The 24,684-nt window shown below is 38.7% G+C and overlaps 1 protein-coding gene across 9 annotated transcripts in view; it reads right to left on the bottom strand.

The window, feature by feature from the left end:
- NNT (nicotinamide nucleotide transhydrogenase) overlaps positions 1-24,684 on the bottom strand; it is a 126,741-nt gene that overhangs the window by 42,542 nt on the left and 59,515 nt on the right. For all 9 annotated transcript variants that reach the window (XM_049863273.1, XM_049863322.1, XM_049863291.1 and 6 more), the window contains 3 exons: positions 22,604-22,837; positions 21,334-21,494; positions 19,280-19,459 (listed from right to left, as the gene is read on the bottom strand). In XM_049863273.1, the coding sequence (XP_049719230.1) occupies positions 19,280-19,459; positions 21,334-21,494; positions 22,604-22,837 (575 nt within the window). The remainder of the gene's footprint in view (positions 1-19,279; positions 19,460-21,333; positions 21,495-22,603; positions 22,838-24,684) is intronic.

Here is a 24,684-nt window from a genome sequence, read left to right as displayed (position 1 = left end):
ACAAGAACAATAACCGTATCACTGACCCATTGTTTCTATCAGTTAAAAGCTACAGAAGTGACAAGCTATTAAATATTTATATATATACACTTTATTATTTAAAAAGCACTTGGAGATCTTTAGTGATAAGTACCACGTGACGGAAAAAAAAAAAAACCTGCCACCCATTCAAGGATGGCTCAGCATGTTACCACCTCACGGGAGACAATTACGTGCTCTTCTGAAGTGGGACAGAAGCAAAGGCAGGGAGGAGATGGGCACAGATGAGCAGAGAGCCACACTTTAAAGGCAGCATGATGATCAAAATGTTGTCAGAATTTTTTTTAATTGTTCTTTCTTCCCAAGCTCATTTGTCCGATACAACATTCACATTTTACAAAGCCAAAAGTCTGGTAAATTTGTCCAAGATTAACCAAAACAAAAAACTAAACCCACTACCGTCGAGTGGATTCTGACTCATAGTGACCCTATAGGACAGAGTAGAACTGCCCCACAGAGTTTCCAAGGAGTGCCTGGTGGATTTGAGCTGCCATCCTCTTGGTTAGCAGCCATAGCACTTAACCACTTTGCCACCTGGGTGTCCAAGATTATTACATATAAAATAAAGCCTGGACTATCTTTACGTATACTACTAGCAGATAGAAGTGCCAGAAAAAAATTAATGCTTTCAATTAACAGCCCTGATCTAACATGAAATTTTAAATTAGTAACTCATCCTCCCACGCTGAATAAATCCATGGTGTAATGGATTGAATTGTGTCCCCCAAAAATACGTGTCAATTTGGTTAGGCCATGTGTGGTTGTCCTCCATTTTGTGATTTTCCTATGTATTATAAATCATAATCTCTGTCTGTGGTTAAAAGGATTAGGGTGGGATGTAACACCCTTGCTCAGGCCACATCCCTGATCCAATGTAAAGGGATTTTCCCTGGTGTGTGGCCTGCACCACCTTTTATCTCTTAAGAGATAAAAGGAAAGGGAAGCAAGTAGAGGATTGGGGACCTCATACCACCAAGAAAGTAGCACCGGGAGCAGAACACATCCTTTGGACCTGAGATTCCTGCACTGAGATGCTCCCAGTCCAAAGGAAGACTGATGCATCACAAGGACCCTCCTCCAGAGCCAACGGAGACAGAAGCTTCCCCTGGAGCTGGCACCCTGAAATCGGACTTCTAGCCTACTAGACTGTGAGAGAAAAAACTTCTCTTTGTTAAAGCCATCCACTTGTGGTATTTCTGTTATAGCAGCACTAGAGGACTAAGACATATGGTATAATGAAAATCCAAACAGACATACTTGAGACCCCTCAAACACTCAACACTTGTTGATTTTGATAAACCCTTTCTGGTTTTGAATTACAAGATTCTGAAATTAAGTTACCAAAAATATGTTTTACCAAATTATTGCCCTGAAAATTTAATTCAAAGGACTGTTTCAGACATTAAGCTATTCTAATGATCTGTAGCTAAAAAAGAACAGACAAAAACATACAAAGAGGCTCCATCATCTGCATCCCACAGTACTACAGAGAGATATAACCACTTCATCCTAACTTGGCTTAAAAGAAACCATCTCCTTTTTATTATAAAAATGAATAGAGAGGAAAGAAATTTTAAGGACATGTGATTGATGCGTACCCACTTCTGCTGGCATCTTAGGGGGAAAAAGGGAAACACACGGTAGTTTAACAATCAAAGCCAACTTGTTAAACAAGTATCCACAATTATATCCCATTACACTGATTCCATGTGGACTCTTCAAAACTATTTTTCATCTCTGAATTTACCATTGCAACATCATATTTTCAATAAATGTTTAGGATTTTGTTTTCTTTTTTTTTTTTTTTGCCTGCTGAAGTGATTAATGAAACTATTCTGTGACCACGGATCCAGAGATTGAAGAGTTCCCAGCTTCCAAGACAAAGTATTTGTAACACTGTCCAAGACTGTTCCTTTTAAGCTATTAAACCTTATAATGAAAATTATATGTTAATGACCCTCTGAGTCACATAATTCTAAGCACGGTGTTAAGAAATAAATCTGAAAACAAAAGAAAGGTCTTACTACAGACAAAGCCAAAGCAATAAGAATGTATATATCATTTAGACATCATGTTTGGGAAAGGAGAGCATCAACAGAAAAGAGGAAGACCCTCAATGAGATGGACTGACACAATGGCTGCAGCAATAATTGTGAGGATGGTACAGGACCGGGCAGTGTTTCATTCTGTTGTACATAGGGTCACTATGAGTTGGAACTTACTCGATGGCACCTTACAACCACAAATTCATCTCAATGTTTTTTGGTGCTAATTAATTATACTGCAAAGCAAAAAAAAACACTTTGTTTTTGGTCTGGCTTTTGAGTCACTTTATTCTGCTCTATTTTCACTTGAATGCAAAAATCAGAAAATTTACCCTGAAAATGCTGCTCCATTTCTGCAAGCCCTCTACTTTCCAGGCAATCTGGATGCTATGTGAAGTAGAGAGACTATAAAATCATAAAGAGGTTAATACAGTGAAACCTGTGACAGCGGGAACACAATGAGACTGCCTTATTTTTCCCGATCTCACACATTTTCTGCCTTTGATAGGGTGCAGTCTTACCACTTTTCTATTGCTCTCCATTAGTGGAAAATATTTGAGCTTTCCTTCTTGACAGGTTTCCCTGGTTTCGTTGTGTATATATACACGATAACTAGATATAAAGCAAATCATTCATTTGTGCTGGTCGTTTAGACACTGTCAACATTTCTCAATTTTTATAGTATTAGGAGTTGTGTAACCACAGCATTAGGCTCAGAGGACACCCAAAAGACTTTTTTGTCAGAACAAAAATTCAATTTTAGGAATTGCAGGTTAGCCACCTGGGGTGCATCCCATTCCCCCCTCACATAATAAAACCATTTTGTTCTGGTTTAGACTTGCAAGTTTACTTCAATAACTAACAAAATAATGAAGGTCAACATACTGGTACCACATTAACCCTAGTGTTCTGCCTGCCATAACGTATCCAGGTAAGATTCCAAAATATGGACTGAGTTAACAGATAAAACATTTATCCAATGTTTGTTTCACAAACATTATATCCATTTGAATGTGCCAGGTGCTAGGTCAGGCTCCATAAACACAAAAGCGAATAACAGATGGTGTCTTGAATATCTTCTCTGTAAAATGAGAATATTTCCTACCTCCATAACTAGTATGAAGATTAAATGATGGGGCTGAGGGTTGAGTACCATAGTCTCAGGGGACTTTTAGGTCAATTGGCATAACGTAGTTCATAAAGAAAATGTTCTACATCCTACTTTGATAAGTAGCATCTGGGGTCTTGAAAGCTTGCGAGCAGCCATCTAAGATACAGCTATTGGTCCCATCTCATCTGGAGCAAAGGCACGAGAAAAATATTAGCCCAAGGGACTAAAGGACCACATGAACCACAGCCTCCAGCCTGAGCCCAGAAGAAGTAGGTGGTACCTGGCTACTACCACCAACTGCTCTGACAGGGATCACAATAGAGAGCCCCAGACAGAGCAAGAGAAAAATGTAGAACAAAACTCAAATTCACAAAGACCAGACTTACTGATCTGAAAGAGACTGGAGGAACCCCTGTGACTATGGCCCCTGGACACCCTGCTAACTCAGAACTGAAGCCACTCCCAAAGTTCACCTCTCAGTCAAAGATCAGACAGTGTATAAAACAAAAACACATAAGAGGAACGTGCTTCTTAGCTGAATCAAATATACAAGATCAAATGGTAAATTCCTGCCCAAAAGCAAGACAGGAAGGCAGGAAGGGACAGGAAAAACCGACAAACAGACAGAGGGAACCCAGAGTGGAAAGGGGGAGGCTGCTGTCACATTGCAGGGATTGCAAGCAATGTCACAAAACAATTTGTGTATAAACTTTTAAATGAGAAACTAACTTGCACTGTAAACTTTCACCTAAACCACAAAAAAAAATTAAATAAGCTGGTATTTGTAAAGTATCCAGCATAACGCTTGCAGTATTGTACTCTGCCCAGTTACACACATCTATTTTTATAAACCTCCTTGAGCTGTTGAGCACCAGCCTTGAAAAGACAATTTCCTATAATAAAGACATAAAAGCTAAGAATCAATAAAAGTTAATGTAAAAATTCAGAAATCAGGAAAATTTCTATCTTCAAAATCTAAATGTGGAGGCGGGGCCAAGATGGCGGACTAGGTGGACGCTACCGCGGATCCCTCTTGCAACAAAGACTCAGAAAAACAAGTGAATCGATCACATACATAACAATCTACGAACTCTGAACAACAAGCACAGACTTAGAGAGGAAAACGAAAAAATACGGGCAGACAGCGACCGTTTTCAGAACTAGGAGCCAGCGTACCAGGCAGGTGACCTTCGGAGCCCAATCTGGGGCAGAGCCCAGGGGGGCAGACGGCACAGACAAGGGGCCCAGCCCTAGCCCCCCAAACCCATCCCGGGAGAGAGTCTACCTGGTTGGCGTGGGCGGCGTAGCGGCGCAGCCGGAGGGAGAAGCACCCGGGAGGCAGTGACTGATCTTGGAGCGGGGAGAGCAGCGTCCCAGCCAGGGAGCCGTCCCGCCGGGAGTTTGGCGGGAAGCGGGTGGGGCGCGAGCGGGGGGGGGGTCAGCTATATTTCCCTAAAGCGACCCCGGGGCGGGGCCCACACGTTCGTGCAGGGGGACGCTCACCCAGTTCGCGCGTGTGGCGCGGCGCACCGGAGGGAGAAGTCCCCGGGAGGAAGTGACAGGTCTTGGAGTGGGGAGAGCAGCGTCCCAGCTGGGGAGCCGTCCCGCTGGGATTTTGGCGAAAGCGGGTGGGGCGTGAGCACGGGGTCCAATTATATTCCCCTGAATTGACCCAGGGGGCGGGCCCACCCGTTCGTGCGGGAAACGCCCACCCAGTTTGCACGAGCGGTGCCGCGCACCGAAGGGAGAAGTCCCTGGGAGGAAGTGACTGGTCTCGGAGCGGGGAGAGTAGCGTCCTAACCGGGGAGCCGTCCCGCCCAGATTTTAGCGGACGGGGGCGGAGCGTAAACGCGGTGATCAGCTCTATATTCTGTGGTGCTACACTCCTAGCTCTCTGATCCCTCCCCCACCCTCCCCAGGTGGCTCCATTAACATCCGAATACCCGGAGCCAGAGGGAGAATTCAGATAGGGATCTGACTGCATTTTTTTTTAGCTGATTACCTGGAAAATCTAGTTTCCCAGAGATGGCTCGGAGACAGCAGTCCATATAAAACCACATAAAGAAACAGACCATGACAGCTTCTCCAATCCCCCAAACAAAAGAATCAAAATCTTTCCCAAATGAAGATACAATCCTGGAATTATCAGATACAGAATATAAAAAATTAATTTACAGAATGCTTAAAGATATCACAAATGAAATTAGGATAAATGCAGAAAAAGCCAAGGAACACACTGATAAAACTGTTGAAGAACTCAAAAAGATTATGCAAGAATATCGTGGAAAAATTAATAAGTTGCAAGAATCCATAGAGAGACAGCATGTAGAAATCCAAAAGATTAACAATAAAATTACAGAATTTGACAATGCAATAGAAAGTCAGAGGAGCAGACTCGAGCAATTAGAATGTAGACTGGGACTTCTGGAGGACCAGGGAATCAACACCAACATAGCTGAAAAAAAATCAGATAAAAGAATTAAAAAAAATGAAGAAACCCTAAGAATCATGTGGGACTCTATCAAGAAGGATAACTTGCGAGTGATTGGAGTCCAAGAACAGGGAGGGGGGGACAGAAAACACAGAGAAAATAGTTGAAGAACTCCTGACACAAAACTTCCCTGATATCATGAAAGACGAAAAGATATCTATTCAGGATGCTCATCGAACCCCATTTAAGATTGATCCAAAAAGAAAAACACCAAGACATATTATCATCAAACTCGTCAAAACCAAAGATAAACAGAAAATTTTAAAAGCAGCCAGGGAGAAAAGAAAGGTTTCCTTCAAGGGAGAATCAATAAGAATAAGTTCAGACTACTCAGCAGAAACCATGCAGGCAAGAAGGGAATGGGACGACGTATACAGAGCACTGAAGGAGAAAAACTGCCAGCCAAGGATCATATATCCAGCAAAACTCTCTCTGAAATATGAAGGAGAAATTAAGATATTTACAGACAAACACAAGTTTAGAGAATTTGCAAAAACTAAACCAAGACTGCAAGAAATGCTAAAGGAGATTGTTTGGCCTGATGACCAATAATATCAGGTACCAGCACAATACAAGGTCACAAAACAGAACGTCCTGATATCAACGCAACTCAAATAGGGAAAGCACAAAAACAAACAAATTAAGACTAATTCTAAAAAATAAATAAATAAACAAAATAATACACATAATAGGAAATCAATAGATAAACGATCACAATAATCAAAAAGAGGGACTAAATATAGAAGGCATTGAACTGCCAGATGGAGAGTGATACAAGGCGATATGGAAGGATACAACTTAGGTTTTTACTTAGAAAAACAGGGGTAAATAATAAGGTAACCACAAAAAGGAATATCAATTCCATAACTCAAGAAAAAAGCCAAGAAAAACGTAACGACTCAACAAACACAAAATTAAACATTATGAAAATGAGGATCTCACAAGCTACCAAGAAAAACGTCTCAGCACAAAAAAGCATGTGGAAAAATGAAATGGCCAACAACACACATGAAAAGGCATCAAAATGACAGCACTAAAAACTTATTTATCTATAATTACGCTGAATGTAAATGGACTAAATGCACCAATAAAGAGACAGAGAGTCACGGACTGGATAAAGAAACACAATCCATCTATATGCTGCCTACAAGAGACACACCTTACACTTAGAGACACAAACAGACTAAAACTCAAAGGATGGAAAAAAAATATATCAAGCAAACAATAAGCAAAAAAGAAGAGGAGTAGCAATATTAATTTCTGACAAAATAGACTTCAGACTTAAATCCGCCACGAAGGATAAAGAAGGACACTATATAATGATAAAAGGGACAATTGATCAGGAAGACATAACCATACTAAATATTTACGCACCCAATGGCAGGGCTGCAAGATACATAAATCAAATTTTAACAGAATTGAAAAGTGAGATAGACACCTCCACATTTATAGTAGGAGACTTCAACACACCACTTTCGGAGAAGGACAGGACATCCAGTAAGAAGCTCAATAGAGACACGGAAGACCTACTTACAACAATCAACCAACTTGACCTCATTGACTTATACAGAACTCTCCACCCAACTGCTGCAAAATATACTTCTTTTTCTAGTGCACATGGAACATTCTCTAGAATAGACCACATATCAGGTCATAAAACAAATCTTTGCAGAATCCAAAACATCAAAATATTACAAAGCATCTTCTCAGACCACAAGGCAATGAAGCTAGAAATCAATAACAGAAAAACTAGGGAAAAGAAATCAAATACTTGGAAAATGAACAATACCCTCCTGAAAAAAGACTGGGTTATAGAAGACATCAAGGAGGGAATAAGGAAATTCTTAGAAAGCAACAAGAATGAAAATACTTCCTATCAAAACCTCTGGGACACAGCAAAAGCAGTGCTCAGAGCCCAATTTATATCGATAAATGCACACTTACAAAAAGAAGAAAGAGCCAAAATCAGAGAACTGTCCCGACAACTTGAACAAATAGAAAGTGAGCAACAAAAGAACCCATCAGGCACCAGAAGAAAACAAATAATAAAAATTAGAGCTGAACTAAATGAATTAGAGAACAGAAAAACAATTGAAAGAATTAACAAAGCCAAAAGCTGGTTCTTTGAAAAAATTAACAAAATTGATAAACCATTGGCTAGACTGACTAAAGAAAAACAGGAAAGGAAACAAATAACCCGAATAAGAAACGAGAAGGACCACATCACAACAGAGCCAAATGAAATTAAAAGAATCATTTCAGATCACTATGTAAAATTGTACTCTAACAAATTTGAAAACCTAGAAGAAATGGATAAATTCTTGGAACAATACTACCTACCTAAACTAACACATTTAGAAGTAGAACAACTAAATAGACCCATAACAAAAAAGAGATTGAAACGGTAAACAAAAAACTTCCAACAAAAAAAAGTCCTGGCCCAGACGGCTTCACTGCAGAGTTCTACCAAACCTTCAGAGAAGACTTAACACCATTACTATTGAAGGTATTTCAAAGCATAGAAAAAGATGGAATACTACCCAACTCATTCTATGAAGCTACCATCTCCCTGATACCAAAACCAGGTAAAGACATTACAAAAAAAGAAAATTTTAGACCTATATCCCTCATGAACATAGATGCAAAAATCCTCAACAAAATTCTAGCCAATAGAATCCAGCAACACATCAAAAAAATAATTCACCCTGATCAAGTGGGATTTATACCAGGTATGCAAGGCTGGTTTAATATCAGAAAAACCATTAATGTAATCCATCACATAAATAAAACAAAAGATAAAAACCACATGATCTTATCAATAGATGCAGAAAAGGCATTTGACAAAGTTCAACACCCATTTATGATAAAAACTCTTACCTAAATAGGAATTGAAGGAAAATTCCTCAACATAATAAAGGGCATCTATGCAAAGCCAACAGCCAATATCACTCTAAATGGAGAGAACCTGAAAGCATTTCCCTTGAGAACGGGAACCAGACAAGGATGCCCTTTATCACCGCTCTTATTCAACATCGTACTTGAAGTCCTAGCCAGGGTAATTAGGCTAGACAAAGAAATAAAGGGTATCCGGATTGGCAAGGAGGAAGTAAAGCTATCACTATTTGCAGATGACATGATCGTATACATGGAAAACCCTAAGGAATCCTCCAGAAAACTACTGAAACTAATAGAAGAGTTTGGAAGAGTCTCAGGTTATAAAATAAACATACAAAAATCACTTGGATTCCTCTACATCAACAAAAAGAACACCAAAAAGGAAATAACCAAATCAATACCATTCACAGTAGCCCCCAAGAAGATAAAATACTTAGGAATAAATCTTACCAAGGATGTAAAAGACCTATACAAAGAAAACTATAAAACTCTGCTACAAGAAATTCAGAAGGACATACTTAAGTGGAAAAACATACCCTGCTCATGGATAGGAAGACTTAACATAGTAAAAATGTCTATTCTACCAAAAGCCATCTATACATATAACGCACTTCCAATCCAAATACCAATGTCATATTTTAAGGGGATAGAGAAACAAATCACTACTTTCATATGGAAGGGAAAGAACCCCTGGATAAGCAAAGCATTACTGAAAAAGAAGAACAAAGTGGGAGGCCTCACTCTACCTGATTTCAGAACCTATTATACAGCTACAGTAGTCAAAACAGCCTGGTACTGGTACAAGAACAGGCACATAGACCAATGGAACAGAATTGAGAACCCAGATATAAATCCATCCACGTATGAGCAGCTGATATTTGACAAAGGACCAGTGTCAGTCAATTGGGGAAATGATAGTCTTTTTAACAAATGGTGCTGGCATAACTGGATATCCATTTGCAAAAGGATGAAACAGGACCCATACCTCACACCATGCACAAAAACTAACTACAAGTGGATCAAAGACCTAAACATAAAGACTAAAACGATAAAGATCATGGAAGAAAAAATAGGGACAACCCTAGGAGCCCTAATACAGGGCATAAACAGAATACAAAACATTACCAAAAATGATGAAGAGAAACTAGATAACTGGGAGCTCCTAAAAATCAAACACCTATGCTCATCTAAAGACTTCACCAAAAGAGTAAAAAGACCACCTACAGACTGGGAAAGAATATTCAGCTACGACATCTCAGACCAGCGCCTGATCTCTAAAATCTACATGATTCTGTCAAAACTCAACCACAAAAAGACAAAGAACCCCAATCAAGAAGTGGGCAAAGGATATGAACACACATTTCACTAAAGAAGATATTCAGGCAGCCAACAGATACATGAGAAAATGCTCCCGATCATTAGCCATTAGAGAAATGCAAAGTAAAACTACGATGAGATTCCATCTCACACCAACTAGACTGGCATTAATCCAAAAAACACAAAATAATAAATGTTGGAGAGGCTGCAGAGAGATTGGAACTCTCATACACTGCTGGTGGGATTGTAAAATGGTACAACCACTTTGGAAATCCATCTGGCGTTATCTTAAACAGTTAGAAATAGAACTACCATACAACCCAGAAATCCCACTCCTCGGAATATACCCTAGAGATACAAGAGCCTTCACACAAACAGATATATGCACACCCATGTTTATTGCAGCTCTGTTTACAATAGCAAAAAGCTGGAAGCAACCAAGATGTCCGTCAACGGATGAATGGGTAAATAAATTGTGGCATCGATAAAGAACAGTGACGAATCTCTGAAACACTTCATAACATGGAGGAATCTGGAAGGCATTATGCTGAGCGAAATGAGTCAGTTGCAAAAGGACAAATATTGTATAAGACCACTATTATAAGATCTTGAGAAATAGAAAAAACGGAGAAGAACACATACTTTTGTGGTTACAAAGTGGGGAGGGAGGGAGGGAGGGAGAGGGCTTTTTATTGATCAATCTGTAGATAAGAACTGCTTTGGGTGAAGGGAAAGACAACACTCAATACAAGGAAGGTCAGCCTAATTGGACTGGACTAAAAGCAAAGAGGTTTCCGGGATAAAATGAAAGCTTCAAAGGTCAGCGGAGCAGGGGCTGGGGTCTGGGGAACTTGGTTTGAGGGGACTTCTAAGTCATTGGGCAAAATAATTCTATTATGAAAACATTCTGCATCCCACTTTGAATTGTGGCATCTGGGGTCCTAAATGCCAACAAGTGGCCATCTAAGATACATCAATTGGTCTCAACCCACCTGGAGCAAAGGCAAAGGAAGAACACCAAGGTCACACGACAACTAAGAACCCAAGAGACAGAAAGGGCCACATGAACCAGAGACCTACATTATCCTGAGACCAGAAGAACTAGTTGGTGCCCGGCCACAATCAACGTCTGCCCTGTCAGGGAGCACAACAGACAACTCCTGAGGGAGCAGGAGACCAATGGGATACAGACCCCAAATTCTCATGAAAAGACCATACCTAATGGTATGACTGCGACTAGAGGAATCCTGGAGGCAATGCTCCCCAGACCTTCTGATGGCACAGGACAGGAACCATCCCCGAAGACAACTCATCAGGCATGAAAAGGACTGGTCAGCGGGGGGGGAGAGAGATGCTGATGAAGAGTGAGCTAATTAAATCAGGTGGACACTTGAGAGTGTGTTGGCAACTCTTGACTGGAGGGGGGATGGGAAGATAGAGAGAGAGGGAAGACGGCAAAATTGGCACGAAACGAGAGACTGAAAGGGCTGACTCAATAGGGGGAGAGCAAGTGGGAGAAGGGAGTAAGATGTATGTAAACCTACATGTGACAGACTGATTGGAATGGTAAATGTTCACTTGAAGCTTAATAAAAATTAATTAAAAAAAAAAATCTAAATGTGTGACAGGCTTGTTTTTGTTGGTTTGTTGCTTATTTGTAATAATATCTAGGGATAGAGGCTGTGCAATGAAACAAGTGCCCCCATGCATCACTAGTGAGAGCTTCAAGTGGTGAATCCTTTGGCCAACAAAAAGATCTTATCCAACATAGCCAAGTAATATCTGCCTATACAAACAACTCAAATGTCCATCAACAGCTGAATGGATAAACAAAAGGTGGTATACACATACAGGCGAATATTATTCAGCCATAGAGAGACATGAAGTTCTAATACATGCTACAACATGGACGAACCTTGAAAACATCATGTCAAGTGAAGTAAGTAGGTCACAAAAGGTCAAATACCGTATGATCCCACTTATATGAAATATCCAGAATAGGCAAATGCATCCCCCATGTGTCTGTCAGTTTGTTGTTCTGTGGGAGCTTGCATGTAATGTTGCTGTAACGCTGGAAGCTATGCCACCAGTATACAAATAACAGCAGTGTCACTCATGGCAGGCAAGTTTCAGCTGAGCTTTCAGACTAAGACAGACTAGGAAGAGCAACCTGGCAGTCTACCATCATGCTTGGTAAAGTAGCGGGTCAGGGAAAAAAAGGAAGATGCTCAATGAGATGGATTGACCCAGTGGCTGCAACAATGGGCTTAAGCATAACAACAATTGTGAGGATTCATATGCATATGTTCGAATACATTCTGTGTTTTTTTGTTTGTTTTCCTAACCAGGCAGGTAGTTTTTCGTCCTGTTGTACATAGGGACCAGGCAGTGTTTTGTTCTGTTGTACACAGGGTTGCCATGGGTCAGAATTGACACAATGGCACCTATCAACAACAGGCAAATGTATGGAGACTGGAGTTTACTAGTAGTTATGAGGGGTGGGAGGAAGGGAGAAATGGGGAGGTATTGCTTAAGGGGTACTAAGTTTCGTTTGAGGTAATATAAAATATCTGGAAATAGAAAATGATAATGGTAGCACTACATGGTAAATGTAATTAATGTCACTGAATTGCATACTTAAAAATGCTTAAAATGACAAATTTTATGTTATATATATATATCATTTATATGAAACATCCAGAATAGGCAAATGTACAGAGATCAAAGTGGATTAGAGGGCAGGTTAGGGGGAAAGGGAAAAGTTACTGTTTAAGGGACACTAAGTTTTGGGGAAGTTTCTAACTGTTGCCGAGCTGATTACAGCTTGTGGAGACTCCATGAGTTTCTATCAAAGGTGATAAAAAAAAATTGGAAATGGATAGTGGTGATGGTTGCATAACATAGCAAACGTAATCACTGTCACCGAGTTGCACACATAAAAAGAATGAAATGGGAAACGTTCTGTTATATATATTTTTATTACAAGAAATGGAAAAAATCTGATCTACGGAAATAATCAAAGAAGCACAAGGAGGAATACTGCAGCAAAAAAAAAAGCTGAAAACAACTATAAGGTCCAACATATGGATTTGGATAAATAAATTATGGTATATCTAGGTGATATAATAACACATAGATGCTAAAAATCATTAATTAGGAAAAAAATAGGATATATTCAAACATGCATATGGAAAAAAGGCTAGAAATAAGAATATTGAATGTTAACCATTAAATGGTAATGGGATTACAGATTTTTTTACTTTCTTATAGAAATCTTGTTTTATATAAAATATGACTATTTTCTTAACAGAATTCTTGGTTTTATTCCAAATTTCCTACATTAACAACCTTTTACAACTAGGATAAATTTTTTTTTAAGTATGGCTTCAACTGTCCTTGAATCCAAATTAATACCATTTCTTAGCACAGAGTATTAATCTGCCCCAATATGATATTTATGGTCTCAGACAACTATAAGAACACATTGTCTGTTACAGGAATAAACAGTATTTGTGGTATGCTGATGGCAAATGGCATGCTGCAGGTACTGGATATAGAAAAAAAGAAAAGAAAGAATTAGAGAAACAGATCAAGAAACAGGAAGAAATTAAGAAAAAAGTATATTATTACAGAAACATATGTAAAAACAGAACTTTCAACCAGTGCTTCTTACTGTCTTATTCTAGCTACTGTTATAGCCTGTTACTGTTAAGAGTTACCATACTTATTGTAAGTAACAATAATAGTAAAAGCAACTAAAATGAAGAAGGAAAAGGAGTGAAATAAATGATAGACAAGTAGTGAGGAAATGCTGCTGAAAAATGTAAGAACCTAAAGAAAACCATTTAAGAAAAAACAGGTAAAGAAGATAACCATGATGATACTCCAAGAACTAGATACAAGCTCCTTCCACCAAAATCAGTATGCCAAGGGCTTTGTTAAAACTCAAATTCTATCATTTAATTTTTTTTTCTAAATTTTATTTAGTTTGTTGTTGTTGAGAATTGTTGTTAGCTGCCGTTAAGTCAGTTCCAACTTATTGTGACCCTATGCTGAGAATATACACAGCAAAACATACGCCAATTCGACAGTTTCTACGTGTAAAATTTAGTCACACCGATTACATTCTTCGAGTTACAGAGCCATTCTCACCCTCCTTCTCTGAGTTGTTCCTTCCTCATTAACATAAACTCAGTGCCCCCTAGTGTTCCTATCTAATCATTCAAGTTGCTGCTGTCAATATGGTCTCATATAGATAGTTCTTAAAAGAGCATAATGCTCAAGGCAGATTTTTTATCAATTAAGCTCAACTAGGGCAATGAGTTTCAGGAGTTCATCTACCCTCCATGGCTACAGAAGGTCTAGAGTCCATGAGAACTTGAAATTCTGTACTACCTTTACCCCCTTTTGATCAGGATTCTTCAGTAATGGTAGCCGAGCACCATCCAGTTCTTCTGGTCTCGTGGCAAAGGAGGCAGTTGCTCAGAGAGGCAGTTAGCCACGTATTCCATATCCTCATCCTATTCCTGACTCTCCTTCTTCCTCTGTTGCTCTAGGGGAATAGAGACCAATTGTGCCTTGGATGGTCGTTTGCAAGCTTTTAAGACCCAAGTCACTACCCAGAGAATTAGGAGGTAGAACAGAAGCACTAAACATTATCAGACAAATTAACTGGGATGTCCCATGAAACTATGACCCTAAACCTCCAAACCAAGGAACCAAATCCCAGGAGGTATTTGGTTGTATATAACCTTAGCAGCTTTGTTTTTCATTGTTGTAAATATATCTATCACAACTTTTACCAATTCAACTTTTTACAGGTGTGCAACTTATTGACAGCAATTACAATAATCCGATGTGCAACCCTGCCCTTAATCAATGAAACTTTTCCATCACCATTAACCCCCTCCTTTCCCCCCTCCCTCCTGCCCCTGGTAACCACTAAGAAACTTTGGTCTCTACATACTTGCCTTTTGTCTTTTTATATAAATTAGGTCATATAATATTTGTCCTTTTGTGATTGGTTTATTTTGCTCAGCATAGTGCCTTCGAGCTCCACCCATATTGTAGCATGTATCAAGACTTCATTTCTCTTACTGGCTGAGTAGTATTCCATTGTATGTATATATCACATTTTGTTTATCTAGTCATCTGTTGATGGGCATTTAGGCCGTTTCTACCTTTGGGCTACTGTGAATAGTGCTGCAATGAACACTGGTGTACAAGTCTCTTTTTTAATCTCTGATTTCAAGTCTTTTGGGTATATACCTAGATGTGGAATTACTGGGTCATATGGTAGTTCTATTTTTAGTTTTTTGAGGAACCACCACACTGTTTTCCACACCAGCTGTACCATTTTATATTCCTACCAGCAATGGATAAGGGTTCCAATTTCCCCACATTCTTGCCAACATTTATTATTTTCTGAGTTTTTGTTTGTTTGTTTGTTTGTATCTTAGCCATTCTAGTGGGAGAGAAATGGTATCTCACTGTGCTTTTGATTTGCATCTGATGACTAATGACGCTGAACATCTTTTAATGTGTTTGGTAGCCATTTGAATGTCCTTTTTGGTGAAATGTCTATTGAAATCCTTTGCCCATTTTATGTTTGGATTATTTGTTGTCAAGCTGTCAAAGTTTTATATATATTTTGGTTATTAGATTCTTGTCGGATATATGGTTTCCAAAGATACTCTCCCAGTCAGTAGCTTCTCTTTCCACTTTATGGTAAAGTCTTTTGATGAACAAAAATTTTTAATTTTTATGAGGTCCCATTTATTTATTTTGTCTTTTGCTGTCTGTGCTTTTGTTACTATATTACATAATTCACTGTTAAAAGTTAGGCTTCACAGTGTTGCCCCTGTTTGTTCTTCTAAAAATTTTATGGTTTTAATTTGCACATATAGGTCCTTAATCCATTTTGAATTTGTTTTTATGTACAGCGTGAGACATAGATCCTGCTTCATTTTTCTGCATGTGGAAATCCAATTTTCCCAGCACCATTTACCGAAGAGACTCTTCTTTCCCCCATTGAATGGACTTAGCACCCTAATCAAAAATCAGTTGACCATTGATGTGTGGGCTCTCTCATTTAATTTAAAAATCAGTTTTCTGACAGTTTTATGACCTCATTTATACAAAAGACAAAAGGCAAATATGTAGAGACCAAAGTTTCTTAGTGGTTACCAGGGGCAGGAGGGAGGGGGGAAAGGAGGGGGTTAATGGTGATGGAAAAGTTTCATTGATTAAGGGCAGGGTTGCACATCGGATTATTGTAATTGCTGTCAATAAGTTGCACACCTGTAAAAAGTTGAATTGGTAAAAGTTGTGATAGATATATTTACAACAATGAAAAACAAAGCTGCTAAGGTTATATACAACCAAATACCTCCTGGGATTTGGTTCCTTGGTTTGGAGGTTTAGGGTCATAGTTTCATGGGACATCCCAGTTAATTTGTCTGATAATGTTTAGTGCTTCTGTTCTACCTCCTAATTCTCTGGGTAGTGACTTGGGTCTTGAGTCTAAGTACTAATGAAAATCTGCTGCCCCCTGCTGGTCATTCAAATTCACCACATGAAGCAATGTCAAACTCAAACCAAAAACCAAACTCACTACCATCGAGTTGATTCTGACTCATAGAGACCCTATAGGAGAGAGTAGAACTCTCCCACAGAGTTTCCAAGGAGTGCCTGGTGGATTCAAACTGCCGACCTTTTGGTTAGCAGCCATAGCTCTTAACCACTATGCCACCAGGCTGTAGCTCTTAACCACTACGCCACTAGGGTTTCCAAAATCAAACTGCGGGTTAAAAACTCATGTTTACACGCTAGCAAGCAGCCATCTAAGATTCATCAATTGGTCTCAACCCACCTGGATCAAAGGAGAATGAAGAACACCAAGGACACAAGGTAATTATGAGCCCAAGAGACGGAAAGGGCCACATAAACCAGAGACTACATTAGCCTGAGATCAGAAGAACTAGATTGTGCCTGGCCACAACTGATGACTGCCCTGACAGGGAACACAACAGAGAACCCCTGATGGAGCAGGAGAGCCGTGGGATGCAGACCCCAAATTCTCATAAAAAGACCAGACTTAATGGTCTGACTAAGACTAGAAGGACCCCGGTGGTCATGGCCCCCAGACCTTCTGTTGGCCCAGGACAGGAACCATTCCCAAAGCCAACTCTTCAGACAGGGAGTAGACTGGACAATGCGTTGGAGAGGGATCCTGGTGAGGAGTGAGCTTCTTGGATCAGGTGGACACTTGAGACTATGTTGGCACCTCCTGCCTGGAGGGGAGATGAGAGGGTAGAGGGGGGTAGAAGCTGGCAAAATGGATAAGAAAAGGGAGAGTGGAAGGAGGGAGTGAGCTAACTCATTAGGGCGAGACCAATTAGGAGTATGTAGCAAGGTGTATATAAGTTTTTGTGTGAGAGACTGACTTGATTTGTAAACTTTCACTTAAAGCACAATAAAAATTTTTTTTTTAATTCATGTTTACAGAAAACATTATTTCTAGTACAACTCATAGGGTCGCTATGAGTCGAAATCTACTCGACGGCAATGGCTAGTACAACTGAATAAATTTTTTTTCTTAATATTGTTTTTTAATCTTAAAGTCTGACACTTTTCAAACATGAGACACAAACCTCCAAATTTCTAAATGTCTCTGAACAACCTGAGTGATTTAATTTCTAAACCTCTTAGCTTGTTTTGAATTTACACCATCAAATCCTTTGTTTTCAAGTGTGGTCAAAGAGACAAAAAATAATTCTTTACCATAAAGAGGTAACTTCAGCGTTCCAATTATAATGAGAGTTTCAGTTAAAGCCTAATTCAAACCCCCAACCTTTCGGTTAACAACCAAGCACTTAACCACTGCGCTACCAGTGCTCCTAAGGAAAACACTGAGTTATAAAACAAGTTGGATTTTTACTAATGTAATGACAGAATGAAGGTGGACTAACTATCCTTTTTCTGCCTGAATTACTTACCAGTATAAAGTCACATACTGATGTCACTCAGTGTCATGCCTGTACTTTAGCAATCACTCAAAACTATTATTTACAGCCTAAGATCTATCATTCGAAATGTTTTCTAGTCAAACCTTTATTCTATCATTCAAAATGTTTCTAGTCAAACCTTTATTTGCAGGGTATTTTCTTGCCATCAAGAAGAAATCAGAAACAAAAAGGAAGCTAGGAAGCATCTACGTTACTTTTTTCTTTTCTTTTTTTAAAAAATCATGCTGACCATAAAACTTCAAGATAGGTACTCTCACAGATGACCAGTGGGAGTGTTAATTGGAACAAGCTTTCTGGAAACAATATGCCAATAAGCGTAAAGAGTCCATAAAAATGAGAACATCCTTTCACTTCCAGGAATCTATCCTAAGACAAAAATCAAAAAAAAAAAATCCCAAACATTTATAATGGAAAAGAGAAAAGATAAGCAAACAACCTAAAGCATATAGCAGTAGGGAAAATTAAATAAGTTTTATATATCCACATGGTGAATTAGTCTGCAGTACCTTAAAATAATATTTTAAAAAGCATTTTTAATGACAGAAAAGTATCAAAATGGTACATAAGACTTAAAAAATTGAATGTAAAACAATACACAATATGATCAGACATACAAATACATACATAATAAACTAAGGCTTTGAACCAGTACATTCCAGGTCAAACTGCTGCTAAGAATTTGCTTTTCCACCCCCAGATATACTGAATCCGAATCTACAGTTTAACAAGATTTCCAGGTGATTCTTATGTATAATTAATTTTGAGAACCCCTGCTGTACTAATGAAAACCCTGGTGGAGTAGTGGTTAAGAGCTACAGCTGCTAACCAAAAGGTCGGCAGTTCAAATCCACCAGGCACTCCTTGGAACCTCTACCGGGCTGTTCTACTCTGTTCTACAGGGTCTCTATGAGTCAGAATTGACTCGACTGTAGTGAGTTTGGTTTTGGTTTTTTGGTGCTCTACTAATGTTTCTCAGAATTGGCCCCTAACCAGGAGCATTAGTATCACCCAGGGAACTTGTTAGAAATGCAAATTCTCAGCAGCGGTTCAAACCAAGTGAACTGGTTCAAAGCCCTGTAACACACACAGGAAAAAGATGGAAGGAAATAAACCAAAATCCTAAAGGCTTATCTCCAGATGGAGGGAAGCATTAGAAGATGTTTATCTTTATACTTAATTTTCCTAATTATCTACAGTGGGTACTTTAAAAGCGGTCTTAGTAATTTATTCCAAAGAAACACTCACATTTCTGCTGAAGAGAATAAAAATTGGCATACTAATTTTTACTGCAAATGACAAGCAGCCCTTGTTTTCTGAGTATCATTTCATTTTCTTTCAAATACGTGTTTCTTACCACACACATGATGTACGACAGGATAGCACCAGAGGAGCCAATGAGGGCACCCACGATGGTCAGCAGGTTGTTGTTGAGCAGGAAGCCCTCTGCACACAGGGCCCAACCTGAGTAGCTGTTCAGCACAGTGATGACTACAGGCATGTCAGCACCCCCGATGGCGGCCGTCAAAGTCACGCCCTATGACAAAAACCAAAGCAGAACTCAAAATTAATAGCATAAAAACAAAACCTCTCATATTTAATATCTCAGTTCTTAATCATTAGAGTTTTCCAATTAACATACCACTATTTACATTTTTTTTTTATTTACATATAAGTTCCAGTTATGGTAATGGTCAAGTACCTTCTATCTGACCAATTCTCTCACAGATACAACAATTGTAAATGCTGGTTAAAAAAAAAAAAAAAAAAAAAATCCTTAAATAAAGGCAGTGACCAAAAGCAAGCAGAAACTGAGAAGGGTCTACCGCTACCACCAGCTGCTGTGAGTTGATTTCGACTCATGGTAGCCCCCTATGTTGCAGAGTAGAATTGTGCTCCATAGGATTTTCAAGGCTGTGGGCTGTGGGTCTACACTTAGAAAAAGAGTAACAGCGATAAGCAAACTTCCCAGTGTGCAGGGCTTTTAGCCTGAGAGCAAACCCCTGCTGGTGCCAAGTAGAGTGGCTAAAACTAAGATATAAGCTCACAGTGTTACTGGCTTGAAGATCCTGAGGACAAAGCATGGGGCGACTACTGCAGCTAAAGAGTAAGAAGGGAAACCATGTAAAGTTGCAAGCCAAAGAGAGAAGGCCCCAAATTCTGAGTATAAAATCTGCTTGACTCTTGAACTATGCATACATGGAATGAGCTCCAATCAATTCTGTTAAGGATAAAATAACAATGGATTTCAGCTGCCCCCACCATAGGGGAGCTGAACTTGGAACTTCAGCCTAGCCAAGATAACTGTCTACAAAAACAAACAAGCAAACAAAAATCAATACTCTTTGGAAGAATACAACAGAATCCAAAGTCTCTATTATGTATCATTCACAATGTCTAGGATGCAATCCAAAATTACTAAAGATCGGGAAGAAAAAAGGATGGTGGGGAGAAAGATTTCTGTTTTCTCTTCCACATACTCCTATATATTTTGTTTATGGCAATGTGAATGTATTCATGTATTAGTTAATTAAGCTAGAAGCAATCAAGGTAAGTCCACACCATATTTTACCTTACTTGGACGTTCTCATATGGCCAATAAGTATCTTTTAAATATCAAATACACTCTTCTCAAAAATAACAATTCTTCATGCTTTGTATTTTTGTTTTTGTTTTTAAATAATATTTTATTGCGTTTTTGGCATAAGTTTACACAGCAAATTAGGTTCTCATTCAACAATTTCTATATAAACTGTTCAGTGACATTGGTTATATTCTTTACACTTAGTCAACATTCTCATTATTTCCATTCTGGTTGGTCACTATGAGTTGGAATCAACAGTACCCAACACCACCACCAATATACTTAGAGCAAGAGTTAAAGAGGAAAAGAGGGATCAAACCTACGAATGGCGGCTTCACTGAACCTTCTCACTGAACACACAGGACTTACTAACTGCATTTCATCTTATATAATTTTTTGATTTAGTGTCATATCTTCCAAAGAAGGTAAGAGCAACTAATGGGCAAAGACCATCTTACACTTATTATATAAACCCCACAGCACTATACTGAAGGGTTTGTCTCACAGTAGCACCTAATGAATGGAATTAAAACCCTTGGTGTTTTTAAATTCCTGTTCACCAGCACAATGATCCAGTATAAAGACCCCAGTAATGGTGTCACATGTGCTCCAACTTTGAAAGAGAAATTAGATTGAGAGAAAAAGTAATTTTCTTCTCACACTTTTCTGTATTTTCCAGATTCTAAAAAGATGAATATGTAACATGATTTTAAATCATTTTTTTTTTCTACCAGGGGTGTTAAACATAGCTAGACTGTAACCCTATAACCTAGCAAAATACTCCCTGTTCCTCTCTAAGTACGTGCTTTCAGCCTCTGACTTCTTACCATGATAGCAGAGAGAGCCGACACAGAACCCAGACAGGTAATACCCATGGTAAAACTTGGATCCATCATGAATGGGATTATTCCACCCACACTAGCAGCTAGCAAGCCTGCATTGAGTAAGTGCCTTCCAGGGAGCAGAAGAGGGGCAGATTTCAGGATACCTAGAACCAAGCACATGGTATTCAGAACCTAGAATGTGTCATAAGAAACCCCCTCCACACACACCCACTCTCAAATATATGTTATTTAATTCTAAACTACCATAAGTCAATATTAGAACAGTAGCATGGAATTTAAAACATCATTTTATATCACTGCATACTGAAACACAAAAGCAAATTAGAGTTCTTACACATAACAAACATTAATGGAAATAGGAAAAGTATGGTTCAACTCAACTGTTCTTTTCATTACTTTGCCTAACAATTTTTTTACCCTTTGTCATGGAATCCGGAAAAGTGATTTTTTTCTTTTCCGTATTACCAACAGAGAAGTTGTTAAGTGTGGTTTTATTTACTTAAAACTTCAAAACAGAGTCCTAGCATATTAGCATTTCTGATTCTATCAACTGAGCCCAAGGGAGAAGAATCCTTGTTTGTTAGTTGGTTCTGAAGACAAAGCATGAGACAAGAATGTGCTAGGCTTGAAGCTGTTTTGTGATTTTTAAGTTCCATGGAAGGTCCTCACTTAATTTGAACGGCTTGATTACTGAGAGGTAAGACAAGGCTTTTAAACCATAAGGTCATCTTCTCTAGAGACTCACATTTTTGTGAAAACACTGAAATGTTTTTTTTTCCCTTCACTTCCATTTTCATGATGCTTGGCTTTAGCAGTGGCAAAAGTTGCCAAGAGAGCCCTAAATATGTATTTATTTTCAAAATAAATACTGAATACACAAGCATATTCAATAAGCGTTTTTCTATTCTAGAAAACATAAAAAGTTCATTTCTGTGAACTCTACAGAGGTATCTTGAACCAAGGATTCTAAGGATGTTATTTTGCTCGTATGCACTATCAAATGTCAACTAGTCCTTCTAGGCAAATGTCTGTGTACTAGTTTCCTCCCCTAGCTGTTTCAAAGAAAAAGCTTCAATGTTTAATGAGATTTATAAGGATAAACAAACGGAAGTCATCTTTATGGGGAAAACAAAAACTTTTATATATTTCTGAGTACCATACTAATAATACTCTTCACCTAACAGGTGAAATGGACTCCAAAAAAAAAACCCTAAATTATAAATATTTACCTCTGTTATGCTGAATCACTTACCCTGCAATTTTCCATAAGCAACAAGAGACCCACTGAACGTGACACCACCGATGTAAGTACCGAGGTAGGCCACAATCTTGGTGAGATTAGCTGCTGCATCCGTGGCAAAATGTGGATATTCTACAATGTACTCAGCTATACAAGTAAGCACAGCTGCCAAACCTACCAAACTGTGGAAAGCCGCAACTAACTGAGGTAAATCAGAAATCTGGATGCGCTTGGCAATTGTCAAGCCTGTTGAGAAACAAAGGCCAAAAAGAAATTAAAACTTGACAGATCTTTGAGAAGTAACAACAATAAAGGTCTCACTTAAAGGTTTCCACCAGTGCCACCAATAAATATTAATCTAGTTCCTAGTTTGGGCCAAATATTCTAGGGGCTCTACACAAGGTAATAAGATTGGCTATATATACCCCTTCAAAATAGTAGGTTTTCTCATCACAGCTAACCAAGGCCAAACTTAACCGAAACATACCGAATCAATGCTTCTTTCCCTTTCCCTTACAATTCTGAACACCCTCCTAGCCTAACGTTTCTTCGGATTGCTTAAAACTCCAGGTAAATCCCCTTGAGATCCCTTCACTGCACAAACAACCCACCCCTCTTCTCTATAAGCCAACACTTGCTCTTGATCACACAGGGAACAGATGGAATATGAAGAAGGCCTAGGTTTTCAGGTGCTTGAGCAGGAGCCAAGACTAGTGGTAAAGAAATACAAAAATCTGGGTAGGAAAGGTCCAAATTAGAAGACTCTAAAAAAGTTGCATGGCTATAGGTAGGTGATGCAGAAGCTGCAGCACACAGCATTTTCCTTCAAGTCCTCTCTGGGGACTGTCAAAGAGAGGACTTAAAGGGTTTCTGGGAAGTTAAAAAGAAGCTTAATATAAACGGTGTGCTGGTAACTGTTTAACAACCAGCTCCCCCGGGGGGGGGAAAAACTTGTGCATGTGTAAACACATACATGAGTTTTTACTGATAGAAAAGTGTATAGCACACAATTTTCAAGTAATAATAAAATATATGATATGCCTTATTATACATTCCATACAGCCAGTTGATTTTCATAGAATGCTTTCAAAGTACAACCTGTTTCTGTTTTTCTATATAGCACTAATTTTTAAGCTATCTTTTTCAAAAACGATTTTTGCCAAGCTTTTGTATCAGCAGGCAACCTACGTTTCCAACTGATAAATGAGTGTAGTTCTGACATGAACGCTGGTTGACGTTTTTATTCACATGAACAAGATGAATGCGAAACAAAGATCTATGTGAGAACTTCACTCATTAGTCAACGTGAGTGACTTCTTTGCTAGGCCTGGTAATAATTTGAAAAAGAAAACATTTCCTCGAATGTTTGTGCTATTAACAATGTCACAGCTACAGACACAACACATTTTTAAGCTGTGATATTAACACTTTCTCCACCACTTTCTTAGGTCTAGACAAACAACAAAACAATAAATCAAGCCCAGATTTGCACTTTTGTTGATGTATATGGTATAAATACCCACCATGGCCAATTTCAAGCTACCAGGGTGATGTCACTAAACGTGGAGGTGGGAAGAAATGTGCAGAAGCACACCATTACATAGTTTTCTACCACAGAGATACAATAGACATAAATAACATCAAGAGTACAGATGATAAAATCTAGTAAATTAATTAGAAAGTGACACATTTTTAGTATTATTACATTATTTAATATAATTTATTTAATTTTAAGTTTATATAATCTAATCTTTAGTAATGGCTATGTTTAATGACCAGCTCGAAAATTCCTAAAAATTTAACAATTAGCCCCAGCACCCCATTGAATAAGATTAAAACAGTGGTTTTTCTACAGGTATGTGTGTTTTTCAAGTTTTTAACAGGCCTATGAAGCAGAATCTTCTGCTGTTATTTACACCCAGCAGAACAAATGATGAGCCTATATCTTGCACAGACATAAATATTCCAATCCCCCATTCTATTGAAAGCTGCTGTGACAGAGCCAGTCAAGGAAAAGAAGACCTGAGTAAAGAGTGTTTTCAGCCTGCTCTTTTGGTTCAGTTGACACACTCAACATTTTAAAAAGTTTTGCA

Source organism: Elephas maximus, chromosome 2 (genome assembly GCF_024166365.1).
Source record: "Elephas maximus indicus isolate mEleMax1 chromosome 2, mEleMax1 primary haplotype, whole genome shotgun sequence".
Lineage (NCBI taxonomy): Eukaryota > Metazoa > Chordata > Mammalia > Proboscidea > Elephantidae > Elephas > Elephas maximus.
This window is presented reverse-complemented; position numbering and strand designations above follow the sequence as displayed.